The 21,976-nt window shown below is 40.9% G+C and overlaps 1 protein-coding gene and 2 non-coding genes across 13 annotated transcripts in view; 1 reads left to right on the forward strand and 2 right to left on the reverse strand.

Moving 5' to 3' along the window:
* Nucleotides 1-20,780, forward strand: part of MRPL39 (mitochondrial ribosomal protein L39) — a 38,284-nt gene extending 17,504 nt beyond the window's left edge. The window contains exons 8-11 of one of the 11 annotated variants that reach the window (XR_011387756.1): nucleotides 614-767; nucleotides 5,131-5,178; nucleotides 9,127-9,361; nucleotides 9,810-9,914. Coding sequence is in view for 10 of the 11 variants with exons in the window: in XM_008267146.4 (XP_008265368.2) it covers nucleotides 614-767; nucleotides 5,131-5,178; nucleotides 9,810-9,860 (253 nt within the window). In the remaining variant the exon portion in view is untranslated. Of the gene's footprint in view, nucleotides 1-613; nucleotides 768-5,130; nucleotides 5,179-9,126; nucleotides 9,362-9,809; nucleotides 9,915-18,956 lie in introns of those variants that run through there. The other 10 variants (XM_070071903.1, XM_008267147.4, XM_070071906.1 and 7 more) reach the window with 10 other exon arrangements.
* LOC127483093 (small nucleolar RNA SNORD77) lies at nucleotides 19,522-19,589 on the reverse strand. The gene has a single exon (XR_007909057.1). It is a non-coding gene; the product is annotated as a small nucleolar RNA SNORD77 (small nucleolar RNA).
* On the reverse strand, nucleotides 20,781-20,841 carry MIR155 (microRNA mir-155). The gene has a single exon (NR_162550.1). It is a non-coding gene; the product is annotated as a microRNA mir-155 (primary transcript).
* Nucleotides 20,842-21,976: the final 1,135 nt, after the last annotated feature.

Below are 21,976 nucleotides of genomic sequence, written 5' to 3' on the forward strand. Positions count from 1 at the left end.
AATGCAGTTTTCAAGAGTTCATTTTGAAATTGAGTAAGATGACAGTTATATGGGTACAGAAACAGGGATGCTAACTAGTTACACCTTATCAACTGCAGTGTGCTTTATGGTATGTGAATGAGAAAGGTACACTGCTTGTGTTGACATTCTTCCCTGGAGAGTAGTCCCAAGAAAGTGCGTTGTGTAGAAGACACCACATTGGCCTGGGTTGCTTTTCTGACCCCCATTTCCTTGATTTGGAATTGACTTTTTTAGCAATTGTTCTGTTTCTGGACACAATGTTTAATTCTAAATTCTATTGCAATTGGTTATTGTAAAGTTGTAGGTTATCAGTTTCTGAATCTGCCTGATAACATGATGTGTTTTGTGACTCTTAAAATCCTTTCAATTTATATCAGTGCTAAATAAGAAAAAGATTCATTTTATTTCTTTTTGTGTGTGTGTGTAGCATCTTACTTGAGAATGCTCTGGCCAGGGTTATTTGAGCCTGAATTCAGCCATATAGAATGTTTTGGTTGGAGATGTGGCAGCAAAGAGAATGAATAGATTTTTTTCAAACTCTTTTAATCACTTGATGTTGAGGTTTCCTTTTTTATTTTTAAAACCATATCAGAATAGGTGACTTCATTGATGTGAGTGAGGGTCCTCTTATTCCACGAACTGGCATTTGTTTCCAGTATGAAGTGTCAGCGGTTCACAACCTTCACCCCACCCAGCCAAGTCTTGTGCGAAGATTCCAGGGTCTCTCTTTACCTGTTCACTTACGAGTAAGTAAAGTATAAAGTTCCAGGACTTTCAGTTTGGGTCTGACTGTGATTCTGGGCTTGATTTTATACCAGTTTGAAGGCCATCATGTTTATTTTCCTTATGTTGTTATGATACTAATAGTTTTAAAACTTTGAGTTTATGATTGAAAACAGATTTTCCTGGGGTGCTGAACAGATAATTTACAGAAGAAGCATTAGTTGAAATAATGCAATTGAATTGAGATGGTAGTTACAATTTTTTCAAAGTATCCTAAGTGAGGGTGCAGTGAGCAAGTATTGGAGAGCATGTTGGCAAACCCCTTCTGGAATGCTTTTTGGACTAGCACTTGGCAGGCTCTTCCCCCTCATTTTAATGATCTCTTTATGACATAGAACCCAAGTGCTCTCATCCGTTGCTAATCCTTTTTTCATTTAAACTTTGATTTTGAGATAATTACAGTTTTAAGAAGTATTACAGTCCCCCTGGACCTTTACCCAGTTTCCCCGATGGTAACATCTTGCAAAATTAAAACACAGTATTGCAGCCAGGGGTGGACGCTGACACAGTGAGACTGAGAACAATGCTTTCGCTGCAGGGATCCCTCATGTTAGCCTTTTGTAGCCACACTCACTTACTGCACTGCCCTCTGCTGCGCACTGCCCTCCCACCTCTTTACACGTGGCAAACACTCAGTTTCCCTCTATTTCTGTAATTTTGTCATTTTGAGAATGATAGATGAATGGGATCAAACAGTGTGTCGTTTTTGGGACTGGCGTTTTTTGCTCAGGATAGTTTTCTGGGGATTCAGGTTGTTGCATACATCAGTGTTTCATTCCTTTTTATTGCTGAGTCGTATTCCTTAATATGACTTTACCACAATTCATTTACCCATCACCGGATCAAGGACATCTGGGTTGTTTCAGTTCTTAGCTATTGAGAGTAAATTTGCTATGAATTTGAGTACAGGTTTTTGTGAATATACATTTTTTTTTTCATTTTTCTGGGTTAAATGCCCAGGATTGTGATTGCTGGGTTATAAGTTAAGTGTATGTTTAGGTTTTAAAGAGGCTTCCAAACTGGGTTCTAGATTGTACCATTATATAATTCTGTCAGTAATGCATGAGGAATCAGTTCTTCACATCTTCGTTAACATTAGATGCTGTCCTTACTTTACATTTTAGCCATTTGGACAGGATTGTCGTGATTTCTCATTGTAGCTTTAATTTGCATTTCCCTTGTGGCCAGTGGTGCTGAACATCTTTTCATATACCGAAATGTCTTTCAAGTCTTTTTGCTCGTGTTATAATTAGATTATTTACTTTTTTTGCATTTGTTCTTGTAGAGTTCTTACATGTTGCAAAAACCTTTGTTACATATGTGGTTTGCATATGTAGTTGTGGTTTCTCTGTAGCTTGTCTTTCCATCCTTTTAACGGCCCTTTGAGAGTAGAAGTTTTTAATTTTGTGAAGTCTAGTTTATGTTTTTCTTTAAAAAAATTTTTTTTAAGATTTATTTATTTGGGGCTGGTGTTTTGTAGCAGGTAAAGCTGCCACCTGCAATGCTGGCATCCCATATGGGTACTGCTTTGAGTTGTGGCTGCCCAACTTCCAATCCAACTCCTTGCTTATTGTCTGGGAAAGGCAGCATTAGATAGCCCAGGCTTTGGGCTACTGGTACCCACATGGGAGACCCAGTTGAAGCTGTTGGCTCCTGACTTCAGCCTTATTTATTTGAAAGGTAGTTACAGATGGGCTAGGGAGAGAGAGAGAGGGAAAGAGAAAGAGAGAGAGATATTTACTGGTTCACTTCCCAAATGGCCACAGTGGCTGGGGCTGGGCTTGGTCAAAGCTTGGAGCCTGGAGCTCCATCTGTGTCTCCCATGTGGGTGGCAGGGTCCAAGTACTTGGACCATCTTCTTAGCAGGGAACTGGATTGGAAGTGGAGTAGGCAAAGCTTGAAACAGTGCGCATATGGGATGCCAGCATCGTAGGCAGTAACTTAACCCTCTCTACCACAATGCTGGATCCCCAACTTTTATAGATCATATTGTTTGTGTCTAGTTAGAACTCTTTACCTAGTCCTAGAACCCAAAGTCTTTTCTTTCTTTCTTTTTTTTTTTAACATATAGTTTGGCATATAAATCTGTGGTCCACCTTGAGTTAATTTTTGTATAAAATGTGAGATTTATACATTTTTCTTTGTCTATAGATATAAAATTGCTCTAGCATCAGTTGTTGGAGATACCTACCACTTCATTCCAGTTTGAATGGTTATTAATTATTACAAAGACGAAACAGCAAATGCTTGCTGGGCTGTAGAGAAAGAGAAACTTTTATATACTGTTGGAGCAAATGTAAATTAGTACAGCCTTTATGGAAAATACTGTAGATACTCCTCAAAAAACTAAAATCAAACTACCTTATGATCCAACAATCCCACTACTGGGTATATATCCAAAGGAAATGAAATCAGTATGTCAAAGAGATAGCTGCATTCCTATATTTATTACAGCACTGTTCATAATAGTCAGGATATGACATCAACCTGTGTCCATCAACAGATGAATGAATAAAGAAAATGCAGTTATATATATATATAGTGGAAAACCTTTTAGCCATAAAAAGGCATGAAACCATGTCATTTTTAACAATATGAATGGATCTGGAGGACATCATTATAGTGAAATAAGTCATGCACAGAAAGACAAGTACTTTATGATCTCACTCATAAGTGAAGTCTAAGCAAATTGATCTCATTGAAGTTGAGGGTAGAATAGTGGTTACTAGACCCTGCAGAGAGTAGGAGGAAGGGGCTGGAAAGAGGTTGATCTGGAGGAATTAGTTCTGGTGTTCTAGGGCACAGCAGGGTGAATTTAATTAACAATTATCCATTATATATCTGAAAATACTTAGAAGAGAGAATTTGGTTTTTTTTTTTTTTTTTGGACAGGCAGAGTGGATAGTGAGAGAGAAAGGTCTTCCTTTGCCGTTGGTTCACCCTCCAATGGCCGCCGTGGCTGGCGCACTGTAGCTGGCGCACTGCAGCTGGCGCACTGCACTGATCCGATGGCAGGAGCCAGGTACTTATCCTGGTCTCCCATGGGGTGCAGGGCCCAAGCACTTGGGCCATCCTCCACTGCACTCCCTGGCCACAGCAGAGAGCTGTCCTGGAAGAGGGGCAACCGGGACAGAATCCGGCACCCCGACCGGGACTAGAACCCGGTGTGCCGGTGCCGCTAGGTGGAGGATTAGCCTATTGAGCCGTGGCGCCGGCCAGAAGAGAGAATTTTGAATGTACTCACCTTAAAGAAATGACGGAAGTTGAAGGAGATGGAGATACTAATTGCCCTAAATTGATCTTGAAGGTAGACATGAGTAAAAACATCACACTGGACCTCATAAATATGTATAAATATTATGTGTACATTAAAAAATTTTGAAAAACCTAATGCGATCATATGCATTTTGCACATTTTTCCATAATGCATTCTGATAATCCTCTGCTCTGTAAGATTATTAAGGAAATTAGTTCTATAAATTTATTGTTGTCTTGATTAGTTTCTACTTATTTTTTAGGGTAAGTGTGTTAATCCTCTGAGTCTGCCATTTTGTTGTGAAGATGTCACAGTTAGTTCCTGATGACTCTCTCCTTGTGGTTGCTTGTGATTTGAACAATCACCTCTAGGTCGTCGAAATTGGCTATTTTAGGAAATATCTAATCACAATCTATGGGAAAATGGGCAGAATTTTACTTACCATTAAAGAATGCTTTCTATAGCTGGTGCCACGGCTCACTAGGCTAATCCTCCGCCTTGCGGCGCCGGCACACCGGGTCCTAGTCCCGGTCGGGGCGCCGGATTCTGTCCCGGTTGCCCCTCTTCCAGGCCAGCTCTCTGCTGTGGCCAGGGAGTGCAGTGGAGGATGGCCCAAGTGCTTGGGCCCTGCACCCCATGGGAGACCAGGATAAGTACCTGGCTCCTGGCTTCGGATCAGCACGGTGCGCCGCCTGCAGCGCGCTGGCCGTGGCGGCAATTGGAGGGTGAACCAACGGCAAAGGAAGACCTTTCTCTCTGTCTCTCTCTCACTATCTACTCTGCCTGTCAAAAAAAAAAAAAAAATGCTTTCTATGATACAAATGATTAAGAGGAACAACAAGAAGGACTGCTTGACGTCTTTTTTTTCTTAAAAGCCAAACAGAAGAGCTGCTTTATAGACTGCCATTTTCCCCTGCTTTGTTCATTTTTGCAACTACTTAGACATATTGGTACTGTGAAGATTTTTATTAATTGGTTTTATTTTTATTTCCTAAAAATGATATATAAAGACCTAGTTCCTTTTATTTTGACTTTACCACTTGAATTCATAGCAAGTCTTTTTTTTTCAGGCACATTTTACAATATGGGATAAGTTATTGGAACGATCTCGGAAATTGGTAAGTGTTTTTGACAACTTATGAGTATTTTGTAAAGAAATTTTCTTTGAAATTAAGCAACAACAACCAAAGGAAAAAAAATAAGGAAACAAAGAAATAAAAGTAGTAAGTTGTCTTCATAGCCAAAGTAGTATTGCTATTGTTCACTCCAGTGGTATTTTGGCAAGAGTAAAGTTGTAATTTGGCAATTCTGTTTTGATTTTATTTGTTAATATAATGGAATATAGAACTTGAAGAATATTACTATAATATAATAGTTCCTAATAGTTGTAATTTGTTAGGTCTTAATGATCATTTTTTGTAAACTTAATGAATACTTAAAGGTCTAAGACCTGTCAAATCTATTTTTTAAGATATATTTATTTGAAAGATAGTGACAGAGGAAGGGAGGGAGGGAGGGAGGGAGGGAGAGAGAGATTGATTGATTGATTTTCCGATTGTTGATTCATTGTCCAAGTTAACCTGAGAGGGGCAGGCTGAAGCCAGGAGCCTGGGATTCCATTCAGCTTTCCCAGGCACATTAGTAGAGAACTGGATTGGAAACAGGCAGCCAAGATTTGAACTGGTGCTCTGATATGGGGTGCCAGAGTCCCAAGCAGCGGTTTAACCTATTGTGCCACAGCATCGGCCTGTCAGATATATTTTAAAGCTCTCTTACCTGTTAACATTAAATGTGCAAATGTCCTGAAAAATCAGATTGCAATATATATGTGTCTGTTTATTTTCTGTCATTAGGATTAAGAATTTACAAGTAGGAGTGATTATATTTCTCAGCTACAATTATCTGCACTTTTCTTTTTTTTTTTTTTTGAATTTATTTATTTGAAAGGTAGAGTTACAAAGAGAGAGAGGTCTAGAGACAGTACATCTTCCATCTGCTGGTTCATTCCCCAAATGGCCACAATGGCTAAGGCTGGACCAGGCCAAAGCCAAGAGCCAGGAGCTTCTTCCAGGTCTTCCATGTGAGTGTAGGGCGCCAGGGTCTTGGACCATCTTCCCAGGCACATTAGTAGAGAGAAGGATGGAAGTGGAGCCATCGGGACTTGAACTGGCGCCTAGATGGGATGCCAGCACTGCAGGCCTTGGCTTAACCTACTGTGCCACAGTGAAAGCCCCTTCCATCTGTTTTTTATAGATGAAGTGTTCCTCTTCTGTTATGTTATCTTGCAGCTGTTCTGTGCAGTCTGGCTTCATGAACCCTCCCTACTTACCCTGGTATCCCATTACACTATACTACACACACATTCTAGTTACACTTACAAGCTCTCTGAGCAGCACACTTCACCCTTATTTTCCAGTTTGCCTATTTTTTCATGATAGTTTTTTGTCTGTACGGTTTCCCATTCTTCCTGTCTATTTACCTCTTGCTCATTCTTCAGCACTTGTTCACTTTCTTTAGGAAACATTCCTAGAGTAACTCCCTAACAGTGATCTCCCAGTATAATTTCTTGCTTCGCTATATTCTCTCCACCCTGTTATGTGACTGTTTTCTTTGCTAGTACATTTACCTGCAATCTGCTAACCCATTCAGGGTTTGTTACATTTGTATAAGCCCACATTGTGGACACAACATTATCACTGGAGGAGAGGGGATTCTCAAGAAATATTTATTGATAATTTTTATAATTATATTTAAGGGAAGTTTTTATTAGTACATTTATAGGTTGAATATTGTTTAGGGATTTAACAATATGTTCTTATATAAAGGATATGCTATTTGCTTTTTCCCAGGAGAAGAAAGTGTATTTGAATGTGTGGAATAACTTTGTCTTTTTGGTTGGTCACAATGATCATTTTAGATTAAGAAACTCACCAAGAAACAACTAAGAAATGGCTTAGGAGCCTCAAAAGCAATAACTGAACTTTTGAAGGCAAATACACAAAAATGGTAGACACAGTAATCGAATATCTACTGCAGTCAATCAGTAGATGTTTTTGAAACATTTATCCTGGTTGAGTTGCTTTCGTATGTCTTTTTTGCTTATCCAAAAGGAATAAACACGATTCAATGATTAAACTATAGTTATTAGAGAATATTATGTGCCATGTGCTGTTATATTCTAGAGATACAAAAATGAACAAAACATACCTACTGCTTCAAGAAATTAATGGGGTAACTGTACTTCTAAGCAGACTGTCCAGGTATACATGTGGATCTCTGGCACACAGAAGAAAAAGACTCAAGTCAAGCTAGGAGAGTTGGTTAAGAAAGATATCCAGGGGATTGATATGGTGGCAAAATGAGTAAAAGCTACTACCTGTGACACCAGCATCCCATATAGGCATCAGTCTGAGCCCCGACTGCTCTGCTATAGATCCTACTAAGGGCCTGGGAAAAGCAGTGGAAGATGGCCTAAGTGTTTGGGATCCTGCCACTCACTTGGGTGACCTAGATGAAGTTCCTGGCTCCTGGCTTCGACCTGGCCCAGTGCTGACCAGTGTGGCCACCTGGGGAGTGAACCAGTAGATTGAAGATCGATCCCCCCCTCTCCCCAGTGCCTGCTCACACTCTGTAACTCTGGCATTTCAAATGCATAAATAAATCTTTAACGAAAAAGAAAACAAGGATATCCAGGAATTAAGAGTCTCTTACTCAGATTTTAAAGGATTGTTGAAATAGGGCTGGACTCTGACCTCAGAATCAGCCCTTAGGGTATTCTGGTCTGGCTGAAAAGCCTATGAGAGTATTTCAGGCATGGAAAGCCAAGGCACTGAAAAAGAAAAATGTCCTACTTGAAGGATCTCTGTGAGAGAGACCTCAATGGAAAGAAGTGGCCAACAAAGAAGGATGTACTTTTCTCTTAAGGGAGAAGAGAACTTCCACTTTGCTTATGGCTTTGTCTAAATACTGACAGAGATTGTGGATTCAAAAGGCTTCCATAGCCTTGTAAGCTCATGTCAAGAGCCTTGGATGATTACTGATGTTATACATAAGCGTGTTAATTGTTAAATTAACAACAGGAGTCACAGTGCATTTACTTCCCATGTAAGACTTCTGTCCTCAGTGAATTGTACTATGAGAATTAACTGTAAAACTAGTTCTCAAACAGTTTGTGTGTGTGTGTTCATGTGTGTGCAAATCGTTGAAATCTTTACTTAGTATAGAGTTGGTCTTCTGTGTACAAAGTTAATTGAAAATGAAGATGGAGAATGGGACTGGGAATGGGAGAGGGAGGAAGAGGTTGGGTGGGAGTATGGGTGGGAGGGTGGGTATAATGGGAAGAATCACTATATTCCTAAAGTTGTACTTATGAAGTTTGTATTCATTAAGTAAAATATTCCTTTGGTGAAAAAAAAAAAAGAAAGTTGGCTGGGCTAATGCTTTTCTGAAGGATGGGTTAGGGCTCATTTCGTAAGACATAGAGGCATAGAGAACATGGTGAATCTAAGATGAATTTGAACGTGTAGGTCACATGTAGTATGGCTGATGAGTCAGTCCAGAGAAGTTGGTTGGAAATAGAATATGAGGGGCTTGCTTTCCATGATGTGGAACTTGCTTTCTGGACTCCACCTCACCCACCTTTAAAGATGGTGGGGATAATGAGATTTCTGAGTAGGGAAGTGATCAGCTGGTTAAGCTCATTCTGGGCAGCATGGAAGAAAAACTGGAACTTGGGCCAAGAGTTATATTAGAGATAAGAAAGGATATGAACTCCTACTAAAATTAATCCACAGTAGGGAAAACTCAATGTGGGAATTCCGGAGGTTGAATTAATAGAACCGTGCCTAGATTATGTGGGGAAAAGGCATGTAGAATTGTTAGGTGCTGGGTTTAGGCAGCAAGGAAGGGCCTTTTGACAAGGTTGCTAATACGGGGGCCAGCACTGTGGCATAGCAGGTTAAGCTGCTGTCAGCAGCACCGGTATCCCATAAGGATGCCAGTTCTAGTCCTGGTTGCTCCACTTCTGATCCAGCTCTCTGCTCTCTCTGCTAATGGCCTGGGAAAAGACGTGGAGGATGGCCCAGGTGCTTGGGCCCCTGCACCCACATGGGAGACCTGGATGAAGCTCCTGGCTTTGGCCTGGCCCATCTCTGCTGTTGTGGCTACTTGGAGAATGAATCAGTGGATGGAAGAGCTCTGTCTCTCTCTCTCCCTCTCTTTCTGTAATTCTGACTTTCAAATAAAAGAAAAGATTGCTAATACAGGAGGCCAAGCATGTTTCAAAAGTATTGTAGAATTCAGGTAAAGCCCACTTTGTTGATGAGTCTGTGTGACAAAGAATACAAATGTGGACAAATAGACATATATATTTGAACTAAACTTCTAATATGCTTTAAGCAAAATAGAATTATACTTCACAATAAAATAAGTTGATTTAAAATACCACTTGTTGTAGCACTTCTAGTAATTTTTTCTGGTATGAATGATTTTGTTTTAGAGTTAACACTTGAGAAGTGTAGCTATAAGGCAGATTATTGTTTAGAGTGGAATTGCTGTACTTTACTTGATAAGTTATATTGGTAACTTGCCCTTTAAGTCTGTCGTCTTTTTCTACGTAAGTTTTTACAGTAGTTACTGGGAAAAGACAAAGTGTCATGCTAATAAGAACTGTGGAAGGATTTAAAATGGTGGGTGAAGGATGAAACTGAAAGTGTTTATTAGAAAAGTAAAACCGTTCATGTTTTTACAGGTAACTGCAAATCAGTCTAAACGGACAGAGGAAAATGTGACTACCCAGTAACTTCCTGAAGTTTAAATATGTACAGCAAGTGAAAATAAAAGTTTTTTAATATAATGTTTGTGTGTGCTTATAAGGATTAACACTTTTTCTCCTCAAACATTGATAATGATCTTTCCTTTTTCTTTGTCTAATGAATAAAACCACTTATGTTGCCCACAGTAAAAATTTCATAGAAAAACACCCCCCCCCCATCTGTCCACAGATGCTGCAGTACTGTGGCAGGTTTCCTCTGATCTTTCTTATGTATAAACATACATGTACGAATAAAAATTAAAATGTAATTTTTTAAAAAACATAAATAGGATCTTACTATACTTGTTTGCATTTTTTACCATTTTAAGCAGTGGTGCAGTAAACATTCCTTATGCAAAAGAGCAAGTGTTTGTAGATAGAATGATATTAACTGAGTATTTATTTGCTGTGTGCTGGACATTGTGCTAAGCCTTTTGTGTGGAATCTTATCTAAACCTTTCAACGGCCTATTGAGAAGGTGTTTTTATTTTATAAATGAGGAAACTGAAGAGAGCCTACGTGACTGAAATTTGAGCCCAGGCAATTTCACTAACATGCTCTAGTGTCCCTACTCTACCCTGTCTCATATGTAAATAATTTTGGAATAGATTTTTGACAATCGAATTATTGACTGGTGTTACTGAATCTGGCCTCCAAAATGTTTTGCCAAATGACGCTCGCTTCCAACCACAATGACTGAATGCTTGTTTCCCCGCATCTTGAACAAATTTTGATTATTGGTCTTTTAAAAGTTTTTGCTGGGGGCCAACATTAGGGCTTAGTGGGTGAAGCCACCACCCACGACACTGGCATCCCAAATGGGTGCTGGTTCATGTCTTGACTGCTCCACTTCCAATCCAGCTCCCTGCTAATGACCTGTGAAAGCAGCGAAAGATGGCCTAAGTGCTTTGCCTCCTGGGAGACTTGGAAGAACCTCCTGCTGGCTCCTGGTTTCAGGCCGGCTCAGGCCCTAGCCATTGCAGCCATCTGGAGAATGAACCAGCAGATGCAAAGTCGCTCTCATTATCTGTGTAGCTGACTTTCAAATAAGTAAGTAATTTTTTAAAAGTATTTTGCTGGGGCTGACATTGTGATACAGCGGGTTCACCAGCATCCCTTATTAGACTGCCAGTTCACGTCCCAGCTGCTCTGTTTTTGATCCAGCTCCTTGCTGATGTGCCTGGGAAGGTGGTATAAGATGGTTGGCCCAAAATAGAAACCCTGATAGGGTTTCTGGTTCCTGGCCCAGGTCTGGCTATTGTAACCACTTAGAGGAGTGAACCAGGAAATGGAAGATATCTCTCCTTCACTCTCTCCCTCTTTCTCTTCATCTCTGTAGCTCTGCCTTTTAAATAAATCTGAAAAAAAAAAAAAAAGTTTTCCTAAGAAATGTCTTGTTCCAGATGGACTAGGCTTTCTGGAACCAGGGGCACAAGCTTCCTGTGAAGGCCTTATTTATAGTTTTCCTGGATAGAATTATTTTTTTCTGTAGAGTCCGTATTTTCCTATATCTGGATTGACTTTCTCATTTTTCTAGAGTTCATCTTTAAGATCCTTCCTAAGGAAGAAAGAGAGTTGAGTACTTGTATGTCTATAATGTCTTTGTTTTGCAAATAGTTTAGATTAACTGAGGAGATAAATTCTGTATTGAAAGAATTTTCTATGAAAACTTTGAAAGCAAGTCAGTTTTATTCTAGCATCTGATAAGGCTAACAAAAGGTGTGGTCCAGTCTGCTGTGATCTGGGAAAACAATGGAAGATGGCCCACATATTTGGACCCCTGCACCTGTGTGGGAGACCTGGAAGAACCTCCTGACTCCTGACTTCAGATTGGCTTAGCTCCAGCTGTAGCGGCCATTTGGGGAGTGAACCAGCAGATGGAAGACCTTTCTCTCTGTCTCTATCTCTCTATCTGTAAACTCTTCTGTTGCCTTTTTTTTTTTTTTTTTTTTTTTTTTACAGGCAGAGTGGACAGTGAGAGAGAGAGAGACAGGGAGAAAGGCCTTCCTTTGCCGTTGGCTCACCCTCCAATGGCCGCCGCGGTCGGCGCACTGCGCTGATCCGAAGCCAGGAGCCAGGTGCCTCTCCTGGTCTCCCATGGGGTGCAGGGCCCAAGCACTTGGGCCATCCTCCACTGCACTCCCTGGCCACAGCAGAGAGCTGGCCCGGAAGAGGGGCAACTGGGACAGAACCCGGCGCCCCGAACGGGACTAGAACCCGGTGTGCCGGCGCCGCTAGGCGGAGGACCAGCCCATTGAGCCGCAGCGCCGGCCCCTTCTGTTGCTTTTCAAATGTGCTATACCTAGCTGAATCTCTTTGAAAATACATAGTTACTCATTCGGTCACTTATTTTCTGGACTCTGAATTAGCCTCTTCTATGGTGATAAATTTGTTTCTTAGTCTTTGCTTTTCATGTTGCAGATTTTTTCACATGTCTAGGATTTTGCTGTTACTTTATGGTTAAAAGTGTGGATGTTGGGAGGTTGAGTAGCAGCTCTGGGGTGGGCAAAGTTAGGCTTCTGGTAGGCATCACTACCGATGATTAGGTAAAATTTGCTATCATTATAGGAGTTTGCTAAATACTAGAATTGGCTACAAATTTCTATGACTATCCAAGTTCCCCTTAGACAGTTCTTTCACTTACTTTATAAAAGATCCAATGTTTTGCCAGGGGTCAATGAGAATTCATGCTCCCATGTATCTGGATATGGAGTAGAGGTCAACTGGTTTATATGCAGATCTCCAATTAATCTAATTCTTATAAGTCCCTCTGTTTTCCACCTCTGAACTTTTCTTGCCCAGCCTCTGATGGAACTCCACATGTGTTCTAGGGGGTGACATCATCCTCTACTGTTTCATTAGTAAGCTTCACTGTCCATCTTTTAGAAATTGATCAAAATTTCTTGCTTGGTGCTGATTTTCTTGCATTCTCTTGTGAATTTTAACATTTTTAAAAAAACTGTAAAGTAGTTTGAGCACACAGAAAAGTACAGAGAATGATTTAACAGCCCCCTAATTTAGTGGACATTTTTCTTTTAAAGATTTATTTATTTATTCAAAAGGCAGAGTTAGACAGAGAGGAGACAGAAAGACCTTCCATCTTCTCACTCACTCCACAAATGACTGCAACAGCCAGGGCTGGGCCAGGCTGGAGCCAGGAGCGTCATCCAGGTCTCCCAAGTGGGTGCAGGGGCCCAAGTACTCAGGTCATCCTCTGCTGCTTTCCCAGGCACATTAGCAGGGAGCTGGATTAGAAGTGGAGCAGCTGTGGGACTAGTGTGGTGTGGCAGGTTAAGCATCCACCTGCAATGCTGGCATCCCATATAGGTGCCTCTTCACCTGGAAGAAGATGAGCTGTAGGCTCCTGGCTTTGGCCTGGCCCAGCCTGGCCTTTGTGGCCTTTTGGGAAGTGAACCAGCAGATGGTTGATCTCTTTCTCTCTCTTTTTCTCTCCTCTCTTTGTAACTGTGCCTTTCAAATAAATAGAAAATCTTTAAAAAAAAAAAAAAAAAAAAAAAAAAGGTGGGGCAGCTGGAACTTGAACTGGTGCCTGTATGGGATGCTGGTGTTGCTGGCAGAGGCTTAACCTGCTATTCCATGTTGGCTGTGAGTGGACATTTTTCATGTTTCTTTTGGGTGCCTAACAGTGTTTGGTGATCTCCCACCTTACGTATTTTATCTCACTAGGTAGAAGAGTGAAACAATTTCCTACCCTTCCTTGAAGCTGGAGTTCAGATAACCTGATCTCACCAATAGACACCCCCATATCAAATTTGGAACGAGGCACAGTAGAGGCAGAGTGGTACATGATATCTGTTTTGTTGAGGGGAACAATGACCTGGTAGAGGTCCCACGTGGTGGTGCAGGGCACAGGGGCTGAGATCAGCAAATTTTCCTCTGTAGCTACTTGGGGTGTATTATGGGCATTTTTCAGAGCCCTATAACCTGACCTTCCAGCCTGAGAATTGGAACCATTGCTTTTTGCTAGAACTAGCTAGTGTAGATCCTGTTGTTTGCAGCCAGCAATGTTGACACATGACCATTGTTAACTTTTTTCCTTGTTGACCTCAGATTGTTTTTACACATCCTTGAAGGCCTTCCTCATGTCATTGCCACCTTCTCCAAAAGGACCATCCTGTTTGTACCCATCCTTACCCTTCATGAGTTTATGTTTTTACTACAAAGTATCTAATACCCTCTGTGTTTTAAAACTAAACATAATTGGTTTCATGATATAGTCTTTTTTCAATGTGCTTTTATTTTTCACATTGTTTTTATTTATGTATGGCATGTTGATAAATGTAAATAGAGCTAGTACATTCATTTTACCTGCTATATAGTATTCCATTGTATGATTAGGCTCATCATTAATCCACTCTCTTACTGATGAACATTGAGAGTGTTATTGCCAAAAATATCCTGTGCATGTCTCTTCATGTACACAGCAGGGTCTCTAGGATATGTACAGAAGTGGATCATTTATTATAAACATTACTGAATATTATTAGTTGGCCACCACAATGGTGGTAGCCTTCAAATAATTAAATCTTTTAAAAAATTGCCTTGTTGGCACTATGTATTTTGGTTTGGTATTTTTATAACTTGAGAGTAAACTGTTTCTTTGAATCTTTTTAAATAATGATCCTAAAAAAATAATCCTCTCAATCACCAGTGATCTTTCCCCTGATTCTAGTTTCCTTAATCTAAAGATTTTTTTATTTATTTGAAAGGCAGAGTTACAGAGAGAGAGAAAGAGAGAAAGATCTTCCATTCACTGGTTCACTCCCCAAATAGCCACCAGGTCTGGGCCAGACTGAAGCCAGGAGCTTCTTCTGGGTCTCCCATGTGGGTGCAGCCACCCAAGCAGTTGGGCCATCCTCTGCTGCTTTCCCAAGTACATTAGCAGGGAGCTGGATTGGACGTGTAGCAGCCGGGACTTGAACCTGTGCCCATATGGAATGCCAGTGTTGCAGGCAGAAGTTACACATTGTTTCTGTTTCTTCAATATATAATCTATTTATAGGTGTGCCATTATTTTATTCACTCTCTTGATGGCTGATTTAGTACATGTAGGATTCCACACATGTGTTAGATCTGTACAATAAATTCTTATAGATGACTTCAGGCCAAAGAGGATATGTATTGTAAATTTTGAGAAAATCAGATAACATCCTTTTAAAGATACATTTACCCAATAATTAGATATTTATATTTCATATGTGGTTAAATATATGGAAAGAAAGGGAAAATACTGTTTTAGGGAAGCTACTTTGCAATGTCATTTCCGAGGAATGTTAAAGTTAGGTGTTCTTATGTCATGATTGCCTACAGACTTGAAAAATACTGAGGAGAAATTTTCATACATATTTTTAAGTGATATTTTCCTAAAATGAACATGGAGACTACCTTCCTGATCTGGAGAATTTAGGGAGAAGCAAACTGATGATTGAGGTATCTGCCATGAATCTGTCAAGTCAGCCTGAAAACCAGTTCCTCGAATTGGGCCAAACAAATGCCAGGTACAGTCTCCAACATCAGGACAAATGGAATTTCCGATGTCAGTGGAGAGTTGGATAGTCCTGTGCAATTTAAGCAGCTGCCAGCAAGAGCCTGAGCCGGGAGGAATACAGCGAAGTTTAAAGCACCCCTTTCCTCCAAGAGCTCGCTCTTGAAGATAGGATAACATGCACAGAGGTAAACCAGAGGTGGGGCACAACATGAAGGCTTTTAGGGAAGCTACAGTGTGCTTTGGGGAGGGAGGAGAAAGATGTTCTGGGGGTGACCATTTTGAGTTCTTTTGTGTTTTCATGGGTTAAGGGATCAGGAATTCCTGAGCTGCCAGCAGTTGGAGAAGGCCAGGGTTTCCCTGCCTAGAGGCTGCTTATAATGACTGCCTGTCAGTGGCAGCACAGGTGACGCAGTGAGATGGGATGGCAGTTGACATTGGGACTGTCCCATCAATCAAACCACTCTGCAGTGCAGAAACTGGCACCCGATCCCTTGTTGAGCTTCCCAATCTGGCACTCTGAACAGCAACGGATAGCTCGGGGCTACATAGTACCAGGTCATTGGTTGTTTGCAGCTGGTGGTAGAACACAGGGCAGCTGGTTTCTGTGGGGGACTTTCAAGTCCAGTGGATTTTGCTGAAGTGAGACTTGGTACTTAATTGCTGCTTATCTCCAAAGAGCTTAACTACAAGACATCTCATCACTCAGCCCATGTTGCAGAATCTCTCATTACACAGAGTGAACAATGTGTAAACAGACATCAGAGCTATGAGTTGCAAATTTTCTGCTGGGCACCCTTCCTAGCTACCACATCAACAATAGCGCTGTGTCTGAGCCACCTACATCTGGGACGCCCAGTCAGCCTGGGAATGGAGTCCATTCCATTACAGATTCAGACTCTGGGGGTTTTGAGCCTTGGGAGCCTGCACCTTGACAAGCTTCCAAAGTGACAAACACTGCTCTAGCTCTTCAGTTATTCAGGGCAAGTTGTATATAGAACTTTTCAGTTAATTGCTTGCTATAATGAATGTTTATTTACCAAAAATCACCTCCTAGCAGTATAAAGTAAAATCTTCACTGTATTTAAATGCACATCTGTTTTTAGTATTGGATTTGGAGTAATAACAGTGTGACCACAGTCAGTACCCATTTGAGTGGCATATGAGTACGTGAGATGGTAGTTCAGCTCTCAATGGTATTGCTTCCTGTAAAATGGTCATTCACACCAAAGCAAATTTTGATACAGTGAGTTAAATGCTAGTGAACTGGATAATCCATGAACATTACAAAGAAGGGAAGGAGTGACTGAAGACTTTATTTTGATGACAGCTGAGGACTCCACCTTGAAAACCCAGTAGTTAGGTGGTTAGGAATACATGTGCCTGACCAAAGACTAAGATGGAAACACTTAAAATTGTTAAAAAACAACTAACACAAAAGAAAAAGAGAACCCCTAAATGAACATTATTTTCCTTACCCGAATTGCTGAGGGAGAAACTGAATCTGAAAATGGAAAGCTGAACTTTTTTTTTTTTTTTTTACATATTTACTTATTTATTTGAAAGGCAGAGTTACAGGGAGGCAGAGAGAGGAGAGGGAGAGGGAAGGAGGGAAGGAGGGGAGGAGGGAGGGAGAGGGAGATGGGGAGAGGCCTTCCATCCACTGGTTCACACCCCAAATAGCTACAACAACCAGAGCTGGGCTGATCCAAAGCCAGGAGCCAGGAGCTTCTTCCAGGTCTCTCACATGGGTGCAGGGGCCCAAGGACTTGGGCCATCTTCTGCTTTCCCAGGCCATAACAGAGAGCTGGATCGGAAATGGAGCAGCTGGACCTTGAACTGGCACCTATATGGGATGCTGGCACTGCAGGTGGTGGCTTTACCTGCTATACCACAGTGCTGGCCCCGAAAGCTAAATTCTTTCATGCAAGTTTGATCCATTGGTTTCATTGCTTTCCAGTCATTATCAATAGAGAACCACATATTGGGTCAGATTTTTTTTTTTTTTGGATGCTTCCATTTATGGACACTTTTTTCTTTTCAGGCTCCTTTTTTTAAGTTTCCCCATTTTGTTTGAAGTACTGGCCAACCATTTTCAGAGAATTACGAATATTTCAATTTTTGTTTAACATATTGTTGAATTGTCTGAATATACTTTTCTTCCCTCCTTATTTTTCAGTTAAAACAACTCATTTTGGGGGCCAAAATGTGGTGTAATGGGTTAAGCTGCCCCCTTGTATGTGCACCAGTTCAAGTCCTGGCTGTTCTACTTCTGATCCAGTTCACTGATAATGCACCTGGGAAAGCAGCAGAGGATGGCCCATTGGGCCCCTGCACCCACTTAGAAGACTCAGAAGAAGCTGTGGGCTCATGGTTCAGTCCCAGCTGAGCCAGTTTGGGAGTGAACCAGTAGATGGAAGATCTCTTTTTCTCCCTCTCTCTCTCTGACTCAGCCTTTCAAAAAAATAAGTTAAAAAAAATTCTAAGAGTCTAGCTAATGCCGACAGTGAATAGGAAAGGTATGGTCTCTGATTCAGCAAATTTCTGGCTAAGTGGTTCAGATCCTATACAATCTTCTTGATTTTCTGCAATTCGTGCTTCAATCAGCTCAATCTTCCGTGTACAAGTTTGGGTTGTTATTTATAACCTTCCTCTACCCCCAGAGAATCCCTTTCAGTTATGCTACACTGAGGTTGTCACTTTTAGACACACACACACACACTTGCTACTTACCCTTCCTCCAACCCAAAGACACTCAAGAGTTTTGGGGATGGCTGGGTATATTGTTCAGGAGAAATCCATCTAGGACCAGGGGGTCAGCAACCAGAAGCCGAGGAGAGCCGGGTGGCAGAGAAAACTCAGCGGGCCTGGTGGTATGCAGGTTATCTAGGGGATACTAGCGGATTAAGTGATTGGAGCTAGAGTGTCCTTGGGGAGAGCTGCTAAGGCAGATCATTCAATTTAGATGACTGAAATGTAGAAGTTCCACAGCTTGCAGTTATTTAACGCTTAATGCAGGATGGACAATGTGCCCTTTACATGCATTCAATTAAGCCTACAGTCCTCATGCAAACCATTCATGGCCGGCGCTGTGGCTCAGTAGGCTAATCCTCCGCCTTGCGGCGCCGGCACACCGGGTTCTAGTCCCGGTCGGGGCACCGGATTCTGTCCCGATTGCCCCTCTTCCAGGCCAGCTCTCTGCTGTGGCCAGGGAGTGCAGTGGAGGATGGCCCAAGTGCTTGGGCCCTGCACCCCATGGGAAACCAGGAGAAGCACCTGGCTCCTGGCTTCAGATCAGCGCGGTGTGCTGGCTGCAGCGCACCGGCTGCGGCGGCCATTGGAGGGTGAACCAACAGCAAAGGAAGACCTTTCTCTCTGTCTCTCTCTCACTGTCCACTCTGCCTGTCAAAAAAAAAAAAAAAAAAAGAAAAGAAAACCATTCATTATTTTATTGATGAGGAAACTGATGTAAAGATACATTAGTAACTTGCCTAAGCATCATGTCGTGCTCTTTAAATAAGGCATTTCCTCGCACAGCTTTCTTAAAGTGCATTTATTCCGTTCCTCTGTGCCTGTAGGCAGCAAGCAGGATTTTGATGAAGTGAGACTCAAAGCAAGGACTCCTCTTGAAGCTATGCAGTGGCAGATAACGGCAACTGTCCAAAGAAACACCTGTGAATGCAATGCACCTACAGGTGAAGCTCCAATAGTACACGTTGATTCCAAGGGCTAAGAGGAGTAATTTATCTTGGTAGCACACACAACTTCAACAGCAAGGGGGGCAAAGTACCCTTACACAAGAATACTGTGTCTTGGGGCTGGCACTGTGGCACACGCAGTAGGTTAAGCTGCCGTCTGCAATGCTGGCATCCCATACGGGTACCAGTTCCAGTACCAGCTGCTCTACTTCCAATCCAGCTCCCTGCTAATGTGCCTAGGAAAGCAGAGGATGATGGCCCAAGAGCTTAGGCCCCTGCACGTACGTGGGAGACCCAGATGAAGCTTCTGGCTCCTGGCTTTGGCCTGGCCCAGCCCTAGTCATTGCGGCCATTTGTGGAGTAAGCCAGCAGATGGAAAATCTCTTTTTCTCTCTATCACTGTAACTGTAACTTTCAAATACGTAAATAAGTATTTTTTTTCTCCAGATATATCAGACCATAGATACATCTCTTCAGAATGCAATCTGATGAACTATGCAACCATCATAGTATGTAAATAAGTCTTAAAAAAAGAAAAAAGACTACTGTGTCCCGACAGGACATTCCTCTTAGCATCCACACAGTTTCTTTTTTTTCCATTGTCTTTTTCTGTATAAATACCTGCTGAAATTACAATTTGTACTTTGCAGAAGAAAAAGGGCCACAGCAAATATAAAATTACTCTAAACCCACCAGAGATTCATGAGATTTATTTGGTTACAGTGAATAGTTGTTTGACACATGTTGGAAAGAGTTCTTCAATTTGGCTATATATTTTGTAAGTGGTATTGTTATGGAGAAAAGTTGCATGGAAATCCAAATCTTTACAGTTCTGCAGATCTAATCATCAGTTTTTCTCTAACAATGTAGGGGGCCTGTTCTTGGACTAATTTTGTTATAACATTTATGTAGCACCTTAGTATCTTACAAAATATTTCTCTACTGAATTTAAGCCTCACATCAACCTTATAGCATTTTATCCCTATTCTGTGGATGAAGAACTGTGCCTGGAAAGGAAAGTGGATTCTCTGACTCCACAATATGCCGTGGCTCAGCTGTTTAATCTGAACCTTAGATTTGGATTTCATTTCAGATATGAAGTTTTTAAGTTTTTAAGCTCTCCAATGTCATTTACCATGCTAATCATTAACAGTATTTCATTTTTAAAAATACAAATTCAGTATTACAGCCTTTTAGTATCCCCTTAAGATTCAACTAAGAGTATTAACTTAAAACTAAAGATGTTTAATTAGAAAACATTACATGGCGAGGAGGAAATACCAGTTCCCAAATGTCTTAAAAAATGTTAGACAATCTGTGATGTAACTAGAGTAGTTCCTATAACTTTAAACTCTGAAGTTAATATAGGAATTTGCTTTAGAATAGTTAGTCTAAATTTCTTCCCGTTGAATCGTTGAAAGTCCTTATGAACAAATCATAACTTTGAATTAAACGTGATACAAATGCATTTTTCTATTAAAGATAAAAACTTGAAGATCCACAAAAAAAGATTCAGGGTACTGCTGATAAATCTTTTAAATGAACTTATTGTTAAAACTTAACGTATACCATCTCAGTGACCAGTTTCTGATGAACAAATTAAAAAACGGTTAAGTTTATCCAGCAGAGTGACTCATGCTTCTGTGTCATCCTCCCACGGCGGCACTGTGTTCCACGTGAAAGCTAGTAAGAGGCGTCATACCCTGTTAATGCTAACATGTAGGAGTCAGTTGGAGGTAAAAACCCCTATCACGATTAGCATTAACAGCATACAGCCTACAGCAGACTTCCAGTGTTCAAAGGATGAGGCATGAAAGAATTTCAACGGTAGATTTCCCCGTCCTGGTCCGTGCCACCTGCAGGAGAGAAAGAAATGGCTGTGATGCACATGTACTTTAGGAGCTGGAGTAGAAGAACACAAATCTGAAAGCCAGTCTCATTTTCTTTAAAGGAAAGAGCTCATTCCATCCTAGGAAGTAATTTGTTCCAAGAGGCAGAGAAATTGGAAATTAAAAGATGATTCCTTTAAACATACTTGGAGACTATTAAAAAGTGTTTCAAGATTGATTCTATAGCTCTGCATATATGTATCATCTTTTTAGAAGAAAGAAACAAAACCACTCTTTAAAGTCCCCAAACACTCAAATCCAAAGTCTTCTCAGATTGGTATCTCATCTATGCGCTAGATCATTTAAGTAAAAACCCAACTATTCAAAATAGTATCTTATGACCTATTCAAATTAAAACTGAATTATCCTGTTTTACAAAGGTAGAATTTGGGTTAGATTTTCATTCGGCAACAGTCGGGGTTTTACGTCTATTCTTTCAGGAACTATGATACAGGCAGGGAGGTCTCGACCACAAATTAATCCATCTGAAAATGTCCCCATTGCTATTTAGAGATTCCTTTGGGGGAAAGCACTGCTCAGTGGCTTTTGCTTTGATCGACATAAAGGAAGTATGACTTAGAGTGCCCTGCATCTCAAAACTGCTTGTCTTCAGCAAAGAGTTGATGAAAAAAGAGAAAAAAGATGAATTTGCTACTTCCTGTTAGAGTCTGATTTTACTCTCTCAGATGAAGTGACATTTCTCCCACAAGTTTCTGGTTTCGGTGTTACTAGAGCAGAACCTAGAAGTTGTTGGAGTATCATTCTTCAAGTGTGTGGTCTTCACTACAAGAGGGGAATCACCTTTGCTTTTATTTAATAATGAAACCAGCTAGATGTACAAATGTGACTAAGTTCAAAAGAAATGCATCAAGCTAAAAATTCCCCCAAATGAATATATTTTGACAGGGCAGAATATCGTGGTTTGGAAATTCCCAAACCAAGGAAATATATCATTTTTACTGATAGTATTTTTTTAAACTCTGCTATTTTCTGATATGAATTAGTTTCATG

The sequence above is a fragment of the Oryctolagus cuniculus genome, chromosome 4 (assembly GCF_964237555.1).
Source record: "Oryctolagus cuniculus chromosome 4, mOryCun1.1, whole genome shotgun sequence".
Classification (NCBI taxonomy): Eukaryota; Metazoa; Chordata; class Mammalia; order Lagomorpha; family Leporidae; genus Oryctolagus; species Oryctolagus cuniculus.